The 23,513-nt window shown below is 41.4% G+C and overlaps 1 protein-coding gene across 4 annotated transcripts in view; it reads left to right on the top strand.

The window, feature by feature from the left end:
• Window positions 1-23,513, top strand: part of PDS5B (PDS5 cohesin associated factor B) — a 281,843-nt gene that overhangs the window by 71,000 nt on the left and 187,330 nt on the right. For all 4 annotated transcript variants that reach the window (XM_032781999.2, XM_075061644.1, XM_075061643.1 and 1 more), the window contains one exon: window positions 285-411. In XM_032781999.2, coding sequence (XP_032637890.1) covers window positions 285-411 — 127 coding nt within the window. The remainder of the gene's footprint in view (window positions 1-284; window positions 412-23,513) is intronic.

The following is a 23,513-nucleotide window of genomic DNA, read 5'->3' as shown; positions in this document are numbered from 1 at the left end:
TAAAGAGAGTTCATATTGTGAAGGTGGAGACAATTTTTATCTCTGCAATTATGCAGTTTTGTTCTTGTATAGAATAGTGCATGGAGAGAGAATAGAGAATACAAGAAACATTATAATGAAAACTTGCATATAGAGCCTCGTATTTAGTTTGATTTTCTCAGAATAAATTTATGCTCTACTTTTTAAGAAAGTACTGTTTCTGGCTGTCTTGTAATTGATTAGAGGTAGTACTTTATGTTGTAAAAGAGTACATATATGCTAAGAAATTCTACCTTTAATTTCAGCAATGGTCATAATCAAAAAGTACACATGCACATGGTGGATTTGATGAGCTCTATCATTTGTGAAGGAGATACTGTGTCTCAGGAGCTTTTGGATACAGTTTTAGTTAATCTAGTGCCAGCACATAAGGTAAGTCTCAATAGCTGTTGAATTTTACAGCTTGGTCATGTTGAAACTTGATCCAATTCACAGGGCAAATTGTGAGATGAAGTAATTCACTAAATTTGCTTGGTCTAGCCTTCATGACAATTTTATGTAATACTCCGGGAGATTTCATTGCTTTCATTGGGTTGTCATGAAGTGAAAATGTTTTGTCTTAGTTTTTAACAGTAGCCTGATGTTGTAAATATTTTCTGTGTAAAGGTTATTTGTATTGTGACTCATCTGAAAGTTAATTGTGAGTGACATCTTTATTTAAGTGGTATGTGGGTAGTAAGAACCTTGCATGAATGTATTGTTTTCTTTGAAACCAAAGTTAATACTGTTAGTTTTTTTTTTAATTATGTTTATGATTTTATAGTTGTACATGTGTGAACAGGCCCAAGTACCATACTTTTTTGCCCTTGAATTAACAGTTGTCAGTGACTAAGTGCATCATAATATATTCTCAACATTGTTTTTGACATTAATAAAAACGTTAGAAAAATGGTGGAACATGAAGTACTAAAAGGATGGATGCTTTACTTTGAGAGCTTACATGCAATCATGCAGTTATTACTAGGCAAACTGGGAAATGACTGTTTTAGACTTTTATCTTTTGGTATACATTATCATCCTTCAATTTTTTAAAAAAGGAGGAAAGCCTGATTTGCACTGAGGTATAAACAAATGCAGGATGTTATCTCGTGGAACTTTTGGATACAAGATGTGACATAGATAAGATGATGCAAAGTTATATAAGTTACATGGAGAGAATTGAATTTTGTAAGATAGTTTTGAAAGTGTTACTGCTTAAATTTTGGACAGCTTTGGATGTACTCAGTGAAGAAGAGAGTCTATTGAAACCAAACTCTATATATTCAAGAAGAGGCCTCAGTGTTTTTTAAATGTTATACTGCTACAGACAAGCTACAATAGATGGATATGTGATAGATTTTGATTGTCACTTTCCAATGCTGCCTGGTTGGTGGTGGTTTTTTTTTTTTTTTTTTTTTTAAAGTGATTTTATATTTTTTTATGGGTAAATTGATTGCAGCAACTTCAGAACAGTATGTAAGAGAGCATGGTTCACTGGAAGGAATGTAGTTAGACTTTTGAAAGAGGTGCTCTGTGACAGAATAAAGCAAGGTAGTACAATGTTCTGTGTACATCTCACTTCTATGTGTTCAACATAGAAAATTAATTAATAGGAGCAGAATTTCATTATCATCGTGGCAAACCTAAAGGGATATGGTCCCCTTGCAGACTGAGCGCTACAGGGATTAATGAGAAGCAGAGTTTAAGCGGGTGAAAAGCTTCTGTTTTTTATTGACAGTCTTATTATTCAAAGCATATAGAGAGTACCTAAATTGTTGTATCAGTCTTTTAAAAATATTCAAACTGCATTCTTACACGCAGCTATATTGTATGTAATTTGAGAGATACCAGTTCTTATCTGTGACAAAAAAAAATCAGCCCCAAGATTCAGATTTATTAGAGGAGACCTCAGGGTATGAAAAATGTAAAAGCAAGACTACAGACACTGTTTCTTCAATTTGGAATTTCTCTTTTGAACATTTTGTCTTTTGTTAGATGTTTTTGTGCACATTGATCTTTAGACTTTCCACAAAATGAGAGAGAATAATTTGTAAAGTTGTTCCTGCATCTTTAGTGAGAGGTGATTAAATATATGTTTCCATGACAATTCTAAACTTCTTTTGAATAAAAGTACAGTAGTTTAACTCTTATAGGATAAAAGTTAAAATATTCAGGGAAGATTGGATGTAGTATTGAGCATTGTGCAAGCTGGTTTGAATAGTAGGATTTCAGATGGGCATTTTGAACATTTATAGTGGATAAAAACAGGTATTGACAGGAAAACCCCCGAATTGTGTAATGCTTCAACTCTGGCTTTTCTTCCTCTTCTTGCTAATAAATGGTTGCCTTTTTAACTAAACGAATGTTAATTATATGCAGGGCTTCTGTGTTTTGGGGTTTATTACTTCTGTTTTTTGAGGTTTATTTTATCAAATTTTCAGTAGGAGGAATCCAAGAATTGGGGTTTTTTGGGGCTTTCTCTTTGTATAGTCATTAATGAGTAATGCATATAATACGCATTACTCATTACACGGAGTAATCTGTTTGTATTGTTCCGAAGTGTGCTTTAATGTTGTTTTTAACATTTCAAACAGCACTACATTAAAGTGCACTAATAAACATTTAATGCGCACCAGCAGGGTCTACCGGGAGCAAAAAATGCGCAACATAATAGTACGCTTTAGAAATCACACCCCTTCAGTCCTCATTACTACGCCATACAGATGAGCCTTTAGATACAAGTAACCATTTCTGCTCATTTTCTGATGTTAAGTGGATTGAACACTGATTTAATTTTTTTGTATTGTGGGTTTTTACTGGTTAAAACCACAAATCAGAAGCCCTAAATACATGCTCGCTAATTGCTACAGTTATTTGCATAAGTATAATGTTCTGAGACTTGTATGTATGTGATCTAAGTCTGCTGTGATCTAAGTCTGCTAAATACAGGTCTATATTTTACATTTGGTTATTCAGTCAGTATTGTGAAAAAAAAATTTTATACAGATTTTAGGCTTCATAGTGAATACAAGTTATATTTATATTTCAACACACAAACTTAGTTACAGTGAAGCCTGAGATTGAAGGCATCTATCAATAGTTTAAATGTATATTGCTTTACAAAAATGTTTGCTTTTTAAAAAAAAAAAAAAATAAAAAATTCCTCAAATGATAGAAAACCAAGAAATGCAAACTTGAGGTCACATTATTCCAAAAAGCCCATCTCCCTTCATGAGAGGTTAATGGTCCCTACCTCCCATATACCTCTGGCAGAAATCAAAAGGCCACTAGGAGAAGGCCGTGTCTACACTGCAAGGTAGGTCAATGTAAGTTCCGCAGCTTGTGTTATGTAACTTAAGTTGGCATAGTTTACATTGAATTACCACAGTGTCTACAGTGTGCTATGTAGTCAGGATGCTCTATCCTATCGACATAGCTTCTGCCTCTCTGTGAGGTAGAGCGCTGACATCAAAAGGAGAGTGCTCCCCCTTCACCTTACTGCATCTTCACCAGACCCACTAAATCAACACCGCTGCATTGATTGCAGCGGTGTTGATTTAGCCCACAGTGAAGACAGTCCCTTAAAAAGGGTCAGTTTGTGGCTCTTCAGAAACAGTGGGAGGAGCCAGAGGCTTATTGCTTGGGGCCAGGATCAACGTAACTAGGCTATTGAGTACTCCGCAGTGTTTTCTTCCTCCTCGTCTTTGAGTGAGAGGGGTGTTCTTCCCTGCCAAATCTGCTCAGAGTATTACATTTTTTGGGGTGCAGACAAGGTGATCTTCCATGCCTCCCCCAAATTGCCCCTCCTTTGGTATGGGATGAGGGAAATTGTGGAATGCTGCCCTTCTCGCTTGTATTTTTGCTAAAGGTGTTGGAGGGGAAACAGGTGGTTTCTCTCATCTCTCTTTTCTCCTATCAGTTGCAAGCAGGTCTCTGTAACATTGCATATACATTCTCTTCTCCTCCCCCCCGGATAGTTATGGTGAGAATATCTGCTCCTTACAATTCCCATCTCTCTCTTTCTATTGGGAGGAAGTTAGTTCCCCACTGCTACAGATTGTTTACAGGGGTGCCCCCACCTTCTTATGTCTCTTGGGGCCTGCAGCAGTCCCTCAGATCTCTTCAGACAGATGTGCTTGCCTCTGCTGATATAGGAGTCTACCTGGGCTGGGCTTTTGCCTGCCATCAGAAAGAAAAAAAGGTTAGTCATAGGCCACACAATATTTAAAAAAAAAAAACAGCCCTTTTCTCCTTCATATGTACATAGCTTACACTCTTACTGTTTTCTTTAAAGACTTAGAAATTAGACATTTAATCAGCTTGACTATAGAATTTTTTTTAAGAGGGTCAGTACAATCACACTTTTATTTCTTTTTGGTTTATGTTGTCTATCGTCAGCTAGGAGGAACTACAAGTGGTGGGTGTTACTCAAGCTGGGCAGGGTGGAGAGCACTGTAGAGTCAAATTTACAGGATAGTTATTTTAGAGGTGGGGAGGGGTTTAGTGATCTCTGTTCCCCCCCCCCCAGGTTTTTTTTTCCTCCTTTCCTCTCCCCCCCTCTCTCTCTCTCTCTCTCTCTCTCTCTCTCTCTCTCTCTCTCTCTCTCTCTCACTTTGTATATGTGTGTATATATACAGCATAGCGTTCTGTCCTGCGTTTATTTGGGTGTATGAGACTAAAAGTTAAGTGAAGTAGTGCAGGAGTTGTCACAATTGTTCATAATAGAGAACGAGTGCTTTTTTAGCCTTCCTATTCAAGATTGTACAGATCCTTTCTCTTCCTGCTGATTGCTGAACAACATTCCTGAGGGAGCTACAGATGTTCCCTATCTGCGAAAATTAACTGAAATTTGAAATCTTCTGACTCTTTTTTTTTTTTTTTTTTTTTTCCTCTGTTGGAAAATACTGACTCCTCTGAATTAAACATTCTTCATAACGTGCCGATTTCAGTAAAATTCTCATGGAAAACAGGCGGATTGATGGGGAAGCAAGAGTCTGTGTGTCTTGAGAGACCAGGCTTCTAGGGTTCCAGGCTCCTGAGCAGTTTTCTGGGTGCGCACTTCCTGCCTGGCCAGCTTCCTAGGATGTCCTTCCAGAGGCCTGGCAGCTGTTTTACAAAAAAAATTCAGAGACTTTCTGTTGCACAGCTTCTGTCACCATTCATTATAAATGGCCTACTCCCTCCAACTTTTGGAATTCACAGGCAGTCCAATGTGGTTGCTTGAGGCTTCAGGCCTAATCTCTGCCCTCAGCTCAACCTACCAGATTTTCTGCCTCTAGCAGTGGAATAAGTTTGTGGTTCAGTTTCTTCCAACCATTTTGTTTTAAAATATTTTATTTAATAGTTTTTATGCAGTTGTGACTTTATCGTCTTCCTTCTCCCTCCCTTCCTCCCCCCTAGATGGGGTACATGGTAGTGTTCTGGTTTCTACCACCATCTGCTGTTGCCTATTGGAGTACTCTGTCCCCACTCAGCCATGGCAGAGCTGCCCTGCAAATACCTATCTAAATTTAAACAGTGTTTCGTATGTGAGGAGGTAGTTATAGGCTCTACAATGTGTAAACTATGCCCTGCCTGTTCCCAGCCAGACAACTCTTGCACTGCCAGGGTATGGGGCTCAGAGTCAGACTGACCTATTGGGTCTTTCCCCGTGCCCTGAGGAGCCATGACTGCAACACAGAAAAGCCTTACCAGGAGCTTCTGAGCTTTTTTGGGAGCGAGGGGGGAGTCTCGGGTTGAGGAGGAAATTATCCGGTTGGCTCAAAGGTAAGTCTTCCAACAGACCCAGGTTGGAGGTAGGAAGATGGGGTGAAAGTTTCCAAAAGGATCCAGTGTCCCTCATATGCTTAAGTGGGTTGTCAGCTCCCTGGGAAAAGAATCAGGGCTTGTATGCAACTCCCCTTCTTTCTACTGTGAATTAAGAGATTTTCGTGATTGTCTCAGGGGTAAGTCTTGCAAACTCCGGGTCCCAGGAAAGCAAAAAGAGGTGTGTCCTTTGCAAGTAGGGATTAATATTAATCAACAAGTAGGATGAAAATCAAAGGTTAAACCTCTTGTCCTGACTGAGTGAGTGCTGGGGTTTTTCTCCTGTATATTGTGTCTTGCACTCCTTTGTATCATGCTCGCCATCCTTCCCCGACCCTGCAGCATGTCTGGGCATGTAGAGAATCTTCTCCCTACTGTGCAATCCTGCCTCAGGTTGCAGCCTAAAGGGGATTGTTCCTGCCTGGCTTTCAACTTAAGGACCCCCTCTCTGCGAGGGAAAGAGTGTCATGTTTGAGGCAAGAGCGGAATGGAGTTGTGACTCCTCATCATCTTCAGCCATAAACCTTTGCTCTGCTAGGGAAAGGGTCTTGCTCACCACCCCCCTTCCCTGTTCCACAGGCTTACTCCACATTAAAGCCTTTAGGAGCACTTCAGGCAATCTGTGACCAGAACAGAGGCACGTGAGGATTCCACTCCCCACAAAGCTGTACAACCCTAGAATTATAGAGGGGTGAGAAATCTCTTCCTGTGTGCAATAAATCCTGATTTACTAGATAGAGCTCTGATTGCTCCTACAGTACTTACTTGGGTGCCAAGCAGTCTGAGGTGCAGATAAAGGTGGCCTGTTAAGCTCTCTAAGGATATTTTAACAAGCTGTTTCCACAATCAAGATGTATACCACTACCCTATCTCTGTTGTGTGGTCCCCATGCCAGGATGAATAGCATACTACCACTCCCATTTAAACAACCAGGGGAAGAAGTACCATACATGCATCAAAAAACAAACCACATACAGGACCTTTCCAAGACAGGCTATCATAGATGAATGTAATTTGTTGGGGAAGAGTCAACTTGGCTTTTGTAATGGAAAATCACACCTCACCAATCTACTAGAATTCTTTGAGGGGGTCAACAAACATATAGACAAGGTTTTTTAGAAAGACTTGGACAAAGGCCCTGAAATGCAAGTAAGCTGTCATGGGATATGAGGGAAGGTCCTCTCATGGATTGGTAACTGTTTAAAAGGTAAGAAACAAAGGTTAGGCATAAATGGTCAGTTTTCAGAAAGGAGAGAGATATAGTGGTATTCTCCAGGGGTCTGTACCAGAACCAGTCCTAGTCAACATATTCATAAATGATCTGGAAAAAGAGGTGAACAGTGAGGTGGCAAAATTGCGGATGGCACAAAACTACTCAAGATATTTAAGTCCTGGGCAGGCTGAGAAGAGCTGCAAAAGGATCTCTCAAAACTGGGTGACTAGGCAACAAAATGGCAGATGAAATTCATGGTTGATGAATGCAAAGTAATGCACATTGGAAAACATAATCCCAACTATACATATAAAATGACATGGTCTAAATTAGTTGTTACCACTCAAGAAGGAGGTCTTGGAGTCATATTGGATAGTTATCTGAAAACATCAACTCAATGTGCAGCGGCAGTCAAACAAGCGAATAGCGTTCTGGGAATCATTACGGAACGGATAGAAAATAAGGCTGAAAATATAATATTGCCTCTATATAAATCCATGGTATGCTCACCTTGTGAATACTGTATATAGATGTGGTCGCCCCATCTCAAAGATATATTGGAACTGGAAAAGGTTCAGAAAAGAGCAACAAAAATGATTAGGGCTTCAGTATGAGGAGAGATTAATAAGACTGGGACTTTTCAGCTTGGAAAAGAGACAACTAAGGGAGGATATGATAGAGGTCTATAAAATCATGACTGGTATGGAGGTCTATAAAATCATGACTGGTATGGACTGGTAAGGAGGTGTTGTTGTTCACGTATTCTCATAACACAAGAACTAGGGATCAGCAAATGAAATTAATAGGCAGCTGGTTTAAAACAAAGGGAAGTATTTTTTCACACAACACACAGTCAACTTGTGAAACTTCTTGCCAGAGGATGCTGTGAAGGCCAAGACTATAACGGAGTTCAAAAAAGGACTAGATATTCACAGAGGATAGGTCCATCAATGGCTATTAGCCAGGATAGGCAGGGATGGTGTTCCTAGTCTCTATTTGCCAGAAGCTGAGACTGGGCAACAGGTGATGGATCACTTGATTACATGTTCTTTTCATTCCCTCTGGGGCACCTGGCATTGGCCGCTGTTGGGAGACAGGATACAAGCTAGATGGACCTTTGGTGTGACCCAGTATAGCTTGTACAAGACTCTCCCTTTCTGATTCACCCCCTGCACCCAGAGTCGTAGGTGACTTGTGCTAGTCACAGCAAGGCACAAGTTGCATGTTATGCACTCTATACCCATTCATAGACAGCATGCTAATCAGTACGCTGTTCATTGAAACAGACCCGTTCATAAATGGACAACAGCTGGAAAGGATTCATGGCCACCAAGTCTTCAAAATAAAGAACATCTTTTGATCTCAATGCAGAGATTTGCTCACCCAGAGGTCAAAACAGACATTATTATTGTCCTAACGGTAAGATTTGCGGAGCTCCAAACTTGATTGAATCAATTTTTTTCCTGAGGGATAGTCAGTTATCTCCAATGGCTAGGATTGCTTGTGCCATGCATTAGTTTCATCCCTTGAGTGGGTTTCTCAGTGCACCTGCAGAAATTCCTGGTGAGGACCTAGAACCATGCATTTGATGCAGTGCAATATTAGGTGGTGTTTTCAGATCACGTCCAGCTGCCCCTTAGTGGGCAGGTAAGTATGAACAAGAAGCCAAAAATCAATCTAACTTTCATTCTAGACCCTTGTTTACTGTTTATGGAGGGTTGATATCCAAAATCTCACAAAATGCATTCTTTTAGTTCATTTTGACATCTCTAGTAGGGGAGTGGTATTTTTTTTTCCCCCAGACTCCACGGATGTGGCCATATGGGATTGGACCAGTGGCCATTTGATTCCAGTACCCCGTGTATGGTAGTGACCAGTATCGGCTGCATCAGTAGAAGGTGCAGGAAGCCACATAATGAGCAATTATGGTATTCAGAGGAAGTCGTCTACCATTTGAGGTTGACTTATGATTGAGGCATGAGTGTTTATATCCTTTCCAAAACCAAGGAGTAACCAGAGATCAGAACTTTTTTATGAGAATGGGAAATAGTGTACTGGATAGACCCACTACCTGCTACCTTCAAGACAGTTCACGTAAAAGATAGAGAAAAAGGAGAGTTCAAGTCCTCTTCATAGTCTTCCACTGGACCTGAAGGCACTTTGGACTTGCTAAATAGCCAATGACCCCACACTGTATCTACACAAAACACCAGATCTCCAGAAGCAGGACCTTTTCATTCGGTTTTGGAACACGCACAGTTAAAAGTTTGGGTATTGAAAGACAAATGTAGTTGAGCATGGATTCTAGATTAATGTCCAATAAAGTGTGATATCCAGACATAGCTTGAATATTTCATTCATTTATCTACATTACAGTTCAAGAGGAGACAGAATGCTCTATGGGGCAGGGACTGCTTCTGTGTTTGTGCAGAGCTCATCACAATGGGGCTGTAACCTCTAGATGTAATTGTAATGCAAATATAATCCAAAATTCTCCTTCAGGTGGTTGTGCATGTATACATTCTACTATAGGTGTATGTACTCAATACCCTCTTGTTGAAGACTTGCCAGTAGTACCACTAGGCAGCGCATGTGCCTATGCGCTCCTCCTGCACAGAGCTAACAGATAAAACAGGCATGGCCATCTGCTCCATTTCAATTCTTTCTTTCTACCTATGGCAGGAATTGGAGCTCCCTGTTGCTTTTGAACTTCAGTTAGCTTAGAACCTGGTTTCTGCTTTGTGTATAGTTATAGTTTAGTTAGTTAATAGTTGTTTGAAAGTTTTTTTGCTTGTAGAAATTCCCTTGATGTAAGCAGTATGTCACATTCATTGCTGCTTTTTCTGTCCCCAGTAGGCACAAAATTACCTAATTTGTTTAGGCAAGGGCCCTGTAAGAGACTAATGTCTTATTTATACTTCATTCCCCACGAGGACAAAGAAATGGTGATTTCTGTCTTAAAGTTTTTCTTTGAGTGCTTGTACATGCCTACTCCACTGTAGTTGCGTGGGCGCCTTGAGCACAATTGCTGGAAATCTCCCCCTCAGCGGAATCCATCAGAGCAACTCAGGTGCCCTCTGGTGCCACATGCTTATAGCACTGATATAAAGGGCCCAGCTCACCCTGTGCCCCCTCAGTTCCTTTTTACTGCCTGTGATGGTCTCTAAAACTGTTCTCCTTGCTACGGTAAGCTTTCTCTGTGGTCTGTTTTTCTGATAGTTGTATATAGTTAGTTAGTCGTCTTTAGTATAGTTTGTTTTTCTCTATTCGTTAGCGGAGTTTTTTCCATACCCAATACTGAGGCATGCCTCAGTTACTGGGCTTCAAGCCTTGTGTCTTCTGCAACAAGGCTATGCCCCTGAGTGACCTGCACTCTAGTTGCCTGAAGTGCTTGGATGAGACTTACATCCGGGATCATTGTCAGATTTACAGAGACTTTAAACCCCATACGAAGAAGGACTGGGAGGCCAAGTTGAAGATGATGCTTATGGAAGTGGCACTGAGAACTTCCTCTGAGATGAGCTGGTTGGACTTGGCACCAAGCACCTCAACATTTGTGAGGCACACTGCCCCCCGGGCGAGAGTCATGGCACCGTTCACTATTCCTAGTTCTGAGGAAGGAGGCATAAGAAACATCCGGCCAAGAAGGGTTGTGCCCTGACACCAAAGAAGGCCTGGCCAGTGGAGCAGAGAGGAGTGCAACCTAAGTTAGGCTATTCCTCTTCCCCAGCATCACAGCAGTTGATGTTGTTGAGCCCCAGTCCATATGACTGTTGGGACACTGGCTGAATCTTTGGCACCGGAGGGCAGTGTTCCCTCTAATTTTTCTCAAGCATGTGTGGAATGAGTTTTGTTATGAGCACAAATATGGAGGTGATGTATGACACATTACCTCCATATTGGTGCACATAACAAAATTAATGTGGCGGGGGAGGGGCCGAGGGGTTCAGGGCTGGGGCAGAGGGTTGGAATGTGCGTGGGGGCGAGGACTCCAGGTGGAGGTGCAGGCTCCGGGGTGGGCCTGAGTTTGAGGGGCTCTAGGGTGGGTCTGGGGAATGAGGGGTTTGGGGTGCAGGCTGCTTCAGGGCTACAGCGGGGAGAGAGAATTCCCCCCAGCTCTCTCTCCCTGCAGCAGCACCTGGGCTGGAGGGGAGACACACCTCATCTCCATGGCAGCTCAAGGGCTGGGTTGGGGCCACAGGATAGGCGACTCTCTCTTGGTCCAGCAGGCCGGGGCTGGGTTGAGGTAGGGGAGAGGGGTTCCTCTCCCCGCTGCGGCAGGTCCTAGGTGGGGGGGGGAGAGGTGCCTCTCCCCACTGCAGCCCTGTGTGTTTGCACGGCACTTAATAGGCTGCTGTGCGACTCTGTGGCAATGCAGCTTAGAGAGAACTTAGCCTGAGGGACAGTGTGGTACCAGCGCTATTGGGGTGCTGTCTGCACCAGAGGCATTGCTGCTGCCTGGGACCTGCTATCACTGTCAGTACTGGTGTCACTCACAGTACAGGAGTTAGTGGTATTGGTGCCAGCAGGCAGGAGAGAATGTGTGGCCACCAGTTACTGTCCTGTACCGGGCTTTGTGGTACTGTCTAAGGGGAAACCAACCATGATGGCCCTGACGCAGGCTTCCACACCTCGGCACTGACATGTGGTTTTGGTGGGAATTACTTTTTTATGGTCACCAGACAGGCTCCTCCTCTGAGGAATCAGTCCTGCCACTCCTCCAGTCATCCCTACCTTGCCATTGATTCAGGCACTGAAGTGCCATCCAGTGCTTGGCTTAGTGGTCACTGGGCCTATGCCAATGCAGCAGCCCTTTTGGAATCTGTGGGGGTTTCCTGCAATCCTGGGACCCCACTCAAGGTGCTCCTATTCTGTGACCTCTGAGATAAGGGATTGGCCACCTCATCGGACAGCACCCGATCTGGACTCTGGTACTGAGCCCAGTGCTGAGTTCTAGGAACATGCATTTTGGAATTAGAAGTTACATCTACCATACATGAGTTTTCAGTTTTTCAAATAACTTGGATATAGATTTTTAAATGGTCTTCCATACATTTCCTCAAGGACCTGAAGTATTGTCTGGTTTAATTGATTCTGCCTTCGAGCCTTTAGCAATAATTTCCCTATCATTGCTGTAAGTAAAAACTCTGTTCCATGTGCAATTACTTCAGCGAGAAGGGTGGTGGAGCTGCAGGCACCATAAGCTGACCCCCTTTATGACATTTAACAAAGACATGGTTTCCCATAGTGTGTGCTGAAGGTTGTATCTGCATTCTACCTCAATCAGACCTTTCATCTCCGAATATTATTTCTGAAACCTCATTCTAGCAAAGATGTAGAGGCTTCAAACTTTGGACGTTCGGAAGGCTCTCTCATCTTACCTGGACCACATGAAAATTTTCAGATTGTATGCTAGACTTTTGTACCCTTTGCTGAAAGGATAAAGGGCAGTCAGCATATATTTCACTGGATTTCTAACTGTATCAAAATCTGCTATAATCTAGAAGAGGTTTCTCCTCTGAAAATAATGGTCCATTCTACTAGGGCTCATACCTCTTCATCAGCTCTCTTGAGTAATATCCTTATAGTGGATGGTTGCAAGCCAGCAAAATGGTTGTAAGATGCTATGCTATCACTCATACTTCCTGGGATGATGCCAATTTTGGCACATCAATGCTGCAGTCTCTTTTTAAGTAATCAGAAGTCACTTGTAAGCTGACTGCTGGAGAGTCACCTACAGTGAAATGTAAATGTGCACAATCACTCAATGGGGGAAAAAATGGTTATTTAACTATGTAATTGTGTTTTAGATGTATTGTGCACATATGCATTCTACAATCCTCCCACCTTTCCTGCTACTTTGTGTATTAGATTTCAGAGTGAAGCAGTAGAGAGGGAGGTAGCCATGCCCCTTTTCACAAAGAGGGCAGAGTTGCATCTGCCACCTAGTAGTACTGCTGGCAAAAGTCTTACTTGAATGAATTGGGCACTTATAAATTCCACTGTAAGTGTACGTGTGCACAAAACGTCTAAGAACATCAGTTACTATACAGTTCAGTAGCTATTTTTTCTGGTGATTTCACCTGTGCTAGTTTCCCCAGAAGGTTTGTTTGGCATCCAGCAAACAAGTATCTTAGAAAAGTGGTTACCAAACATACTGCTATTTTGTAGACAGGCACATTGTATTCTCCCTTCTCCAAGTCTGAAATGTAATCAGAATGACTGATTTTTTACATGATCCTGTGGCTGGCCTTTCTATTTGCCATGATCTCTGAAAGGCAAGTTTTGGAATTAGTTCATGCAAGAACTACACTGCTTTTATCATGAGGAAAAGCTTATTCTTCTAGCGCCAGAAACCTTTCTGTTCAAGCAAAGTTTTTTTTTTTTCACTGTTCTTGAGAAATAATTCTCCCATCAGTTTTTTCCAACCCTTGGAAGGTTGTGGCATTAATTGGCATTCCTAGAGCTCTGAAGATACATCTTGAGCTTACTGAGTACATATGCCAATTGTACTCTGTTCATCTTATTGTATCCAACCTGCCAAGGCCGCAGGGCCTCCAAGTTGCTGCAGGCAAAATGTAAAAATCTGGCATGAGTTGGCATGCTAGGCATATGGGGAAAATATTCACAGAAGGCTCAGGAGGCACTTGAGGGAAAAAGTGTATGAGTCTCATTAGAAGAAGATTTGCAAAGTAAGTTGCCATCTCTCTGCAGTTTAAACTTATAAGTTAAAAAAGTTCTTGCTTTATGTAGGGGGAATTTCTGTTCCTGCCTATTATTCTACTATAATAATTAAACTCTGCTTATCCTTTCCACTCCTACTTCTGGGATTCATGTCTAGTTACTTCCCATGAGTATTGAATGAGTCTAGAAACTGTGCAACAGATTCAGAAATTTCTTACCTGATAAGTTTGTCAGTAGCTTCTCTCCAAATTCAGCCCACGCTAATAGTCTGGTAAATGATGAGAATATAAATTTGAAATTTTTCTCTAGAGTGAGACTTAAATTAACCTTAAGTCAATATATGTTTAATACATTATATCACATTGTCTTAATGTTAATAAGTTGGAGTGTCTCTACTGCTATGGAAAACTTCTCTGGTGGCCTGAGCTGAAGGGTGGAGCTTAGTCTTAGATCCCGCAGCAACACTACTCCCAATTCCACAGAGTGGGGGGCATTAACTTATTAGTAATGAATTTGGAGAGAGCTGCATAAAAGAGAAAATTCTCAGATAAGAAATTTCTCATTTTTGTTCTTCTACAGAATAAATTTTTTTCAAAAATTTAATTTTTTTGCAAGACAGAATCTTATTACTGCTCATGTCTACTAATAACCATTAGCAGTATGTTTGCAGAACTAAAATTTAAATCTGAAAGAAACACACCAGGTCAGGAAGGTTCACACACCACCATATTAGGGCTGTTTGCCTCTGAGAAACTGACCCTGTAAAATGGCACAGTGGAGTTTGTCTCAAGCATCAGTGTCTCAGTGACATCCAGAATTTACTTGCTCAGCTTAGCTTAAAAGCAGGCACAGCAGTTGCAAACAATGGTGCAAACAGACTCTGCTGCTCTAGGGGAAAATGGGGCCTAGCTGGGGGTAACCTTCTCCCAGCACCCCAAGAACTGTGCAATGGAAACACCCCTCTGTGGGCACTATAACCATGTGGCACGCCCCTTCCTTCCCACCTGGCCACCTAGCCATGTGGATTTTGGCAAAGAAACTATAAGGTCCTCAGCCAGAGACTGACAGGATTAAAAACTGATTAATTTATATGTCTCAAAATATAACTAAATAGGGACTCATGGAGCAGGTATTTCTTATGGGCTCCTGCAGGGATTGGCTCTTGGCCCAATAAAATTCAATACATGAGTAACCTGGAAGAAAATATAAAATAACTACTGATAAAGTTTGCAGATGAGCCAAAGGTTGGGGACATGGTAAATAATGAAGAGGATAGTTCACTGTTACCAAGTCATCGTGATTGTTCTGTAAGCTGGGTGCAAGCAAACAATGTGTTTTAATATGGCCAAATATAAACTCTCATATCTAGGAACAAAGGATGTCGGCCTTACTTACAGAACGGAGGCCTCTACCCTGGGAAGCAGTGACTGTGAAAACGATTTGGATGTCATGGTCTATAATCAGTTTAACATGAACTTCCAGTGCAATGCTCTGACCAGAAGTGCTAATGGGATCATTAGATGTATAAACAGCGGACTCTTGAGTAGGCATAGAAAGATTATATTACCTTTTGTGTTTGGCACTTGTGTGACTAGTGTTAGAATAATGTGTCCGGGTCTGATGTCTACAGTTCAAGAAGGATTTTGCTAAATTGGAAAGGGTTCAGACAAGAAGCAAGAGAATGATTCAAGGATTGGAAAACATGCTTCATAGTGTGAGACAAGCTCTAGAAATACTCACACAGGGAATGATATTTTGGTAGAAGATTCTTCAGTGTAGCAGAGGAAGGTATAACATGATCCAGTGGCCAGAAGTTGAAGCTGGACAAATTAAGACTGTAAGTAAGTAGGGCTGTCAAGCGATTAAAAAAAATTAATCTCAATTACGCATTTAAAAAAAAATCTCAAATTGCGTGATTAATTGCACTGTTAAACAATAATAGAATACCATCTATTTAAATATTTGTGGATGTTTTTTACATTTTCAAATTGATTTCAATTATAACAGTATACAAAGTGTACAGTTCTTACTTTATATTTATTTTTATTACAAATATTTGCACTGTAAAAAACAAAAAATAGTTTTTTTCAGTTCACCCAATGCAAGTGCTGTAGTACGGGGTTCTCAGACTGGGGTCAGGACCCCTTGGGGTCACAAGGTTATTACATGGGGGGTAACAAGCTGTCAGCCTCCACTCCAAGCCCCGCTTGCCTCTAGCATTTATAATGATGTTAAAAAGTGTTTAATTTATTGGGGGGAGGTTGCACTCAGAGGCTTGCTGTGTGAAAGGGGTCACCAGTAAAAAAAGTTTGAGACCCACTGCTGTAGTACAATCTCTTTATCATGAAAGTTGAACTTACAAATGTAGAATTATGTACAAAATAATGGCATTCAAAAACAAAACCATGTAAAACTTTAGAGCCTACAGGTCCACTCAGTCCTACTTCTTGTTCAGCCAATCACTCAGGCAAACAAGTTTGTTTACATTTGAAGGAGATAATGCTGACCGTTTCTTGTTCAGTGCCACTTGCTTCCATGCTGATGACACTTCTTAAAATGTTAATTAAATTTGTGACTAAACTGCTGAGGGAGATTGTACGTCCCTTGCTCTGTTTTACCAGCATTCTGCCTTATATTTCATGTTATAGCAGTCTCTGATGATGACCTAGCATGTTGTTCGTTTTAAGAACACTTTCACTGCAGATTTGACAAAATGCAAAGAAGCTAACCAGTGTGAGATTTCTATAATAGCTACAGCAATTGACCCAAATTCTTTGTGCCTTTCAAAGTCTGAGAGGGACAAGGTGTGGAGCATGCTTTCAGAAGTCTTAAAAGAGCAACAGTCTGATGCGGAACAGAAGCGCAAACTACACTGTACAGACTAGGGACCAAATGGCCGGGAAGCAGTTCGGCAGAAAAGGGCTTAGGGGTTACAGTCGATGAAAGCTGGATATGGTCAACAGTGTCTCTGTTGCCAAGAAGGCTAATGGCATTTTGGGCTGTATAAGTAGGGGCATTCAGCAGATCGAGGGATATGATCATTCCCTTCTATTCGACATTGGTGAGGCCTCATTTGGAGTAACTGTGTCAGTTTTGGGCCCCACACTACAAGATGGTTGTGGAAAAATTGGAGAGTCCAGCAGAGTGCAACAAAATGATTAAGGGTGGGCAGCATGACTTTTGAGGAGAGGCTGGGGGAACTGGGATTGTTTAGTCTGCAGAAAAAGAGGATGAGGGGGGATTGATAGTTGCCTTTCAACTACCTGAAAGGGGGTTCAAAAGCGGATGGATCTAGACTGTTCTCAGTGGTACCCGTGACAGAACAAGGAGTAATGGTCTCAAGTTGCAGTGGGGGAGGTTTAGGTTGGATATTAGGAAAAACTTTTTCACTAGGAGAATGGTGAAGCACTTGAATGGGTTACCTAGGGAGGTGGTGGAATCTCCTTCCTTAGAGGTTTTTAAGACCAGGCTTGACAGTGCCCTGGCTGGTATGATTTAGTTGGGAATTGGTCTTGCTTTGAGCAGGGGGTTGGACTAGATGACCTCCTGAAGTCTCTTCGAACCCTGATATTCTATATTCAAATCACCAAACAAGAAAATCAGCCTTTTGCTGGTGGCATCTGACTCAGCTGATGAAAATGGACATGCGTTGGTCTGCTCTGCTTTGGATATTATCGAACAGAACCTGTCATCAGCATGGATGCATATCCTCTGGAATGGTGGTTGAAGCATGAAGGGACATATGAATCTTTAGTGCATCTGTCACGTTAATATCTTGATGCCAGCTACAACAGTGCATGTTTACAACATGCAAACATCTGTTCTCACTTTCAGGTGATGTGAACAAGAAGCGGTCAGCATTATCTCCTGCAAATGTAAACAAACTTGTTTGAGTGATTGGCTGAACAAGAAATAGGACTGAGTGGACTTGTAGGCTCTAAGGTTTTGCATTGTTTTGTTTTTGAGTGTAGTTATGTAACAACAAAAAAAATCTACATTTTTAAGTTGCACTTTCACAATAAAGAGATTGATTACAGGACTTGTATTAGGTGAATTGAAAAATACTATTTCTTTTGCTTATCATTTTTACAGTGCAAATATTAAAAAAATAGCACTGTACACTTTGTATTCTGTTTTGTAATTGAAATCAATAGAAGTGAAAATGTAGAAGAACATGCAAAAATATTTACAACATTTCAATTGGTATTCTGTTTAACAGTGTGATTAAAACTGCGATTAATTGCCATTAATTTTTTTGAGTTAATCAAGTGAGTTAACTGCAGTTAATCAACAGCCCTAGAAATAAGGCATACATTTTTAACAGTGAGATTAATTAACCATTGAGACAGTTTACAAAGGGTGGTCAATGGATTCTCGATTACTGGCAAATTTAAAATCAAGACTGGTTGTCTTTTTCTAACAGATATGTTTCAGAGTAGCAGCCGTGTTAGTCTATATCCACAAAAAGAACAGAAGTACTTGTGGCACCTTAGAGACTAACAAATTTATTTGAGCATGAGCTTTTGTGGACTACTTCCCACTTCATCGGATGCATGCAGTGGAAAACACAGTAGGAAGCTAGATATATCCACAGAGAACATGAAACAATGGGTGTTACCATATCCACTCTAATGAGACTGATCAGTTAAGGTGAACTATTACCAGCAGGAGAGGAAAAAACCTTTTTGTAGTGGTAATCATAAAGAATGAGGTGTTCTCTGACTGGTTTTTGAATGGTATAATTTTTGATGTCTGATTTGTGTCCATTTATGCTTTTACATAGCGACTGTCCGGTTTGGCCAATGTACGTGTTCCTCACACCTTCTTGTCAACTGCTGCAAATGGACCATTTTGATTACCGCTACTTTACCACTACAAAATTTTTTTCTCTCCTGCTGATAATAGCTCATCTTAACTGATCACTTCAGTTAGTGTGTGTATGGTAACACCCATTGTTTCATGTTTGTTAGGGTATGGCTACACTGTGGCAGCGCTTTGAAGTGTGAGTGTGGTCGGAGCACCAGCACTGGGAAAGAGCTCTCCCAGTGCTGCACGTAAACCGCATCCTCTACAGTTGTAGCGTGCAGCGGCTCCCAGCGCCGCCACCCTGATTACACTGAGGCTTTACAGTGCTGCATCTTGTGGCGCTCAGGGGGGTGTTTTTTCACACCCCTGAGTGCAAAAGCTGCAGCACTGTAAAGTGCCAGTGTAGCCATACCCTTAGTCTCTAAGGTGCCACAAGTACTCCTTTTTCTTTTTGCGGATACAGACTGACACGGCTGCTACTCTGCAACATATCGATTAGTGTTCAGGATTTAGCTCGTGGAGGGATTCCTCTCTCTGGTCCACTCTGGTAAGGACATCTCTTGGGATTAGAACTAGAGTCCCTTCCATGCAATGGTGTGCATCTCATCCCGTTTCACCCAACAGTGCTACCAGGGACAGCTGCTGGTGACTTGGTGCCTTCCCCAGTGGGTGATACAGCCATGCTGGAGAAGCTGCCAGTGTAGGGCACTGGCTCTCACGAGTGGCGGCCCAACATGCTGCTGCTTTCGCCATTGTAGTTCCTTGCAACTGCGCGGATATCCATATCCACAGATAAAAGTTTTGTATCCACGCAGGCCTCTAACCATAATGCTGAAGCTTGTTGCAGTAGTTGTTGGCAAACTGCTGCTTTTTCTGTGAAGACCCCAAAAAGGCAATGTTGAGTGGAATAGTCCTTTAATTGTTCACTGAGGGTATGTCTGCACTGCAGTTAAATACCTGTGACGGACTCATATCAACTGACTAGGGCTCACGGAGCTTGGGCTATGGGGGAGTTTACTTGCAGTGCAGATGTTTGGGTTTTGGCTGGAGCCCAGGCTCTAGGATCCTCCCTTCTCTTGGTGTCCCAGAGCTTGGGCTCCAGCCCAAGCCCGAATGTCTAAACTGCAGTTAAACACACCTGTGGCCTGAGCCCAGTGAGCCTGAGTCAGCTGAGACAGGCTAGCCTTGGGTTTTTAATTTCAGTGTAAACATATCTCAATAGGCCTAATTTCCATCACACCAATTTTGGTTCATTGATTTGTGGTCCTCTGCTTCTCTTGTGTATCAGTCATAATTTTAACACAGTCCATGAGTGGTATCAGTAAAACCTTTTCTATTTAAATTAATTGTCAGTCTCCTCCTTACATCTGTTCTTGAACAATTTTATATAACAGATCATTGTGACAATTTATGAACTAACTTTCACTTTTTACAGTTTTTAGAATTAGGGTAAATTTGTAGATTCTGATATCTCAACAGACCCTTACCACAAGGCCCATGTTCAGAACTCCAAAACTTAAGAATCCAAAACAAAAGTCTTTGTCTGGTCAGGCCAGCCTTCAGGTAGCTGGTCAAGATGCTAGCTGTCTCCATTCCCAGTCCCCATCCCCACACCCAGCCAGCTACCTCTTACTGTTTAAATAAGGCAGTCTTAAAGGGAGCAGGGAGCTTAATTATATCCAGGGTGTGAGCTCCTGGTTAACCGTTAAAGGGTAGTACACTCCTTCACAGGCATTATCATAATAAATAAAAGTTTTGGGGTAAGTAGCATTTTTAAACCGCTAGTACTGAAAACTCAGCTTGGAATCTAAAATTTAATCTGTTCTATCTTGCTCTGACACAATCAGTTAGAATGATTGTACAGTTGGAATTTAGAGTATGGTTCTGTTGTATGGGATCCAGAACATAAACCAGGTCTGCCCCATTTCTGGCACTGCAGTGCAAAAACATAATAAAAAATATCCCTTTTCTCAATCTCGTCTGAGTTTTCCATTCCTACCTGTAGGTAATATTTGTCTTTAGCCAGACTGAGCAGGGGTAGAACCTAAACAATCGTATCTTCATTTCCTCAAGAATTTGCCAGATTATTCTGTCTCCATCAGCAGTAACGGTGATTACTGGGTTCCCATATTGTAGAGCATAAAGTACATTTACTTCCAAAAAGACAGCAAAGTTGGCAATTTATTTAAATTCCTAAATTGGCTCTTTGTCAGGAGTTTACTCATAATTAGCTCTTCCCTTGGAGGCACCTTAGCAAAAATTTTTTTTTTAAATCAGGCATTCTCTTAAAATGTCTGCAATAAGACAGGTTTATGGAATATTTTAACTTAGTGCTTTGTAACAATAAGAATCATAGATTATTAGGTTTGGAAGGGACCTCAAGAGATCGTCTAGTCCAACCCCCTCCTTAAAGCAGGACCAATCCCCAAATGGCCCCCTCCAAGGATTGAACACTCAACCTTGGGTTTAGCAGGGTAATGCTCAAACCACTGAGCTGTCCCTCCTCCCTACTGAGCTATTGCTGTTGGGCAGTGACCCCTATCCTTGTATCCTTGATTATCAGAGTAAAATTCCAGCCCCTTCCAAAAGTTAGAAACTAAAAAGCCAAAATGAAAACCAGACTATTTTATTAGGAAGAATATTTGATTCAGGTGGGCAGTAAGAGAGTTAATTTTAGTTATTTACATCTCTCTCTAAAGACCCAAAAGTAAAGAAATCTAATTTTATTAAAAAGAGAGATCAATGCTTGCCCTCTCTTTGTTTGCAAAAAGAGAAGTTTCTGAATTTGCCCTGATCATTGGAGGACAAAGTATTTAGCAGGTTATTTCTCTCTAAGTGTTTTCAGCTGTGGTAAAATGCCAGGTAGGTCATCCTAAGAAGGAGCAAATAAAGGGGGAAATGAAAATTGAGACAGCAAAAATATTTCTTAAAATAATAAAGATTAAAAAAAAAGCTTTGGTATTTATGTTCAGTATTTCAAGCGGTCAGAGGAAGTAAGGGGGCATGCCCCCATAAGGAGCGAAGACTCCAGATGTTTGGTTGCCTCCATGTAGAATGTTTTTATTCAAAGGTCAGTACTGATTTGTCTTGCCAGTGAAGAATAGGTTGGTTGCTATCCTAGAGAGCTTTTTCTCTCCAATAGAGCTACAGATAGGCTATTGAAAAATTAAGACAAAATTGAGGTGTCTTCTGCACCTCTGTAGCTTCTCCAGCATCAAAATGAGTTAGAAGAGCTATTTTAGAATGAGCCTCACCTATAAATATCTAGAGAGAGAGCTTGGATCCATCTCGCAGAAGACCTACGTTGTACCTTTAGATTTCTCAGAGGGAGAGGGAATATGTTAGGATGGTCCAAAAATAATTAGTCAATTGGCCAGTCAAATAATGTCACAAATGGTCAAATATTTTAAACCACTAATTTATCGCAACAGTAACGAGTGACAAAAAAAGTAAATAAATTTATTGTCTCCAGTAGGGTTAGGCTTAGCCTTAGATACTTATGTCTAATTAAAAAAACCAAGTTATTTAGCTGAGTTATTGTAATTCAGAAAAATGGACTTAACAGCAGAAGGGGAAATGGAGCATGAAGGGGAGGACTTCTGCAGACATTTGATGTCACCCCTCTCATTAGCATAGAACATTTCATATCTGCAAGGTTTCACTGGGTATAGGTGGGGGTTATGAAGGGAATTTTTGTTGAGGGGAGAAGTGGAAGCTTATTTATATGCGTTTAATGTGGGTTGTTTTTGAGAATGGGAAGTGTTGAGGGGTGAACAGCTGTGATACTTTTGTTTAAGGGAGAGGTTTAATAGCTGTGCACCTGTTCCCTTTGTGTTGTGGGAGAAGGTTTAATGCCTGAACCCTCATCTCCTTTCTATAGTTCCCTTCTATGTTAATTTCTGTATGTTTTGCCAGTTTTGTAACCTCTGAGGGGCAGGGATCATGTCTTTTAACTTGTTTAATGTGCTTTGTGAGCCATAATGTAAATTGATGGCTCGGTATACAAATACAGATATATATATATATATATATATACACATACAGTGTTTGTTCCAGAAGATTCTAGCCAGTTGAGATACTCAGCTTTCAGTTAGTTCACCTTTTTCCCAACAAGTGACATTAGTGTGTAGTAAAGTCTGTGATAGACATTTAAGTAGCCTTGTTAACAGTGACATTATGATGCAATCAAAAAGGAAAGTTAGTGCTTACATCAGGGATATTTGACCACAGTGAAATAATAAGTGGTCAGTTGACACTATTTGAGCAGCCAGTTTCACAATATCTTCACTTCAGTTTGTCCTGCTCCTGTCAGTCCCTGTTGGAGTACACTTTGAGGGGAAATAAGACATAATTATGTGGTTCCTGTAGTGACCTTCCCACCTGATAACTTAAAAAGCTGTCAAGGGCTTTTGGGATCATTGAGACCATGGATCATGTGCTCTAATTAGTTCAGGGGAAGCTCATGGGCTCTTAGGGTAGCCATCAAAAAATCTGTGGTTCATGTCCATTTCTTTCCAGCCTTGCTCTCCCTTCCCCTGCCCCCCTCCCCCCTAAAAAAAAAAAAAAAAAAAAAAAAAAGACTAAGTGGAGATACCAGGTATTTCTGTAAGGGTTTGGAGTGTACAAACCCCACAGTGGGCAACAAGGGGTTAAGGGATTATTTTCGGCCCAGCTAACCCCAGCACACCTGCTGCACATGCTCCATCTGATGGAGGAATTAAGACAATTAAACAGCTCATTTGGGTGGCAGATCTGGAAGGGAGCAGACGGGTAGCCCACCGCTTCAGCAGCATAGAGCCCAGGGAAGCTTAAAGTCTCTGACACAGCTGCCCAAAAAGGGCCCTGCCTGAGGAAAGGAAGGACCCACCTCAGAAACAATCAGAGATGTACCCCCTGCCTGTGGACTCTGGACACTGGTAATCCCCGTTTATATGATTTGGGTTTCTCCAGCAGGGGAAGTCGTGAACTAAGCTGACCTGGGTGGTGG

This window comes from Chelonoidis abingdonii, chromosome 1 (genome assembly GCF_003597395.2).
Source record: "Chelonoidis abingdonii isolate Lonesome George chromosome 1, CheloAbing_2.0, whole genome shotgun sequence".
In the NCBI taxonomy this organism is placed as follows: Eukaryota; Metazoa; Chordata; order Testudines; family Testudinidae; genus Chelonoidis; species Chelonoidis abingdonii.
The sequence above is the reverse complement of the archived record's forward strand: the minus strand, read 5'-3'. Positions and strand labels throughout refer to the sequence as shown.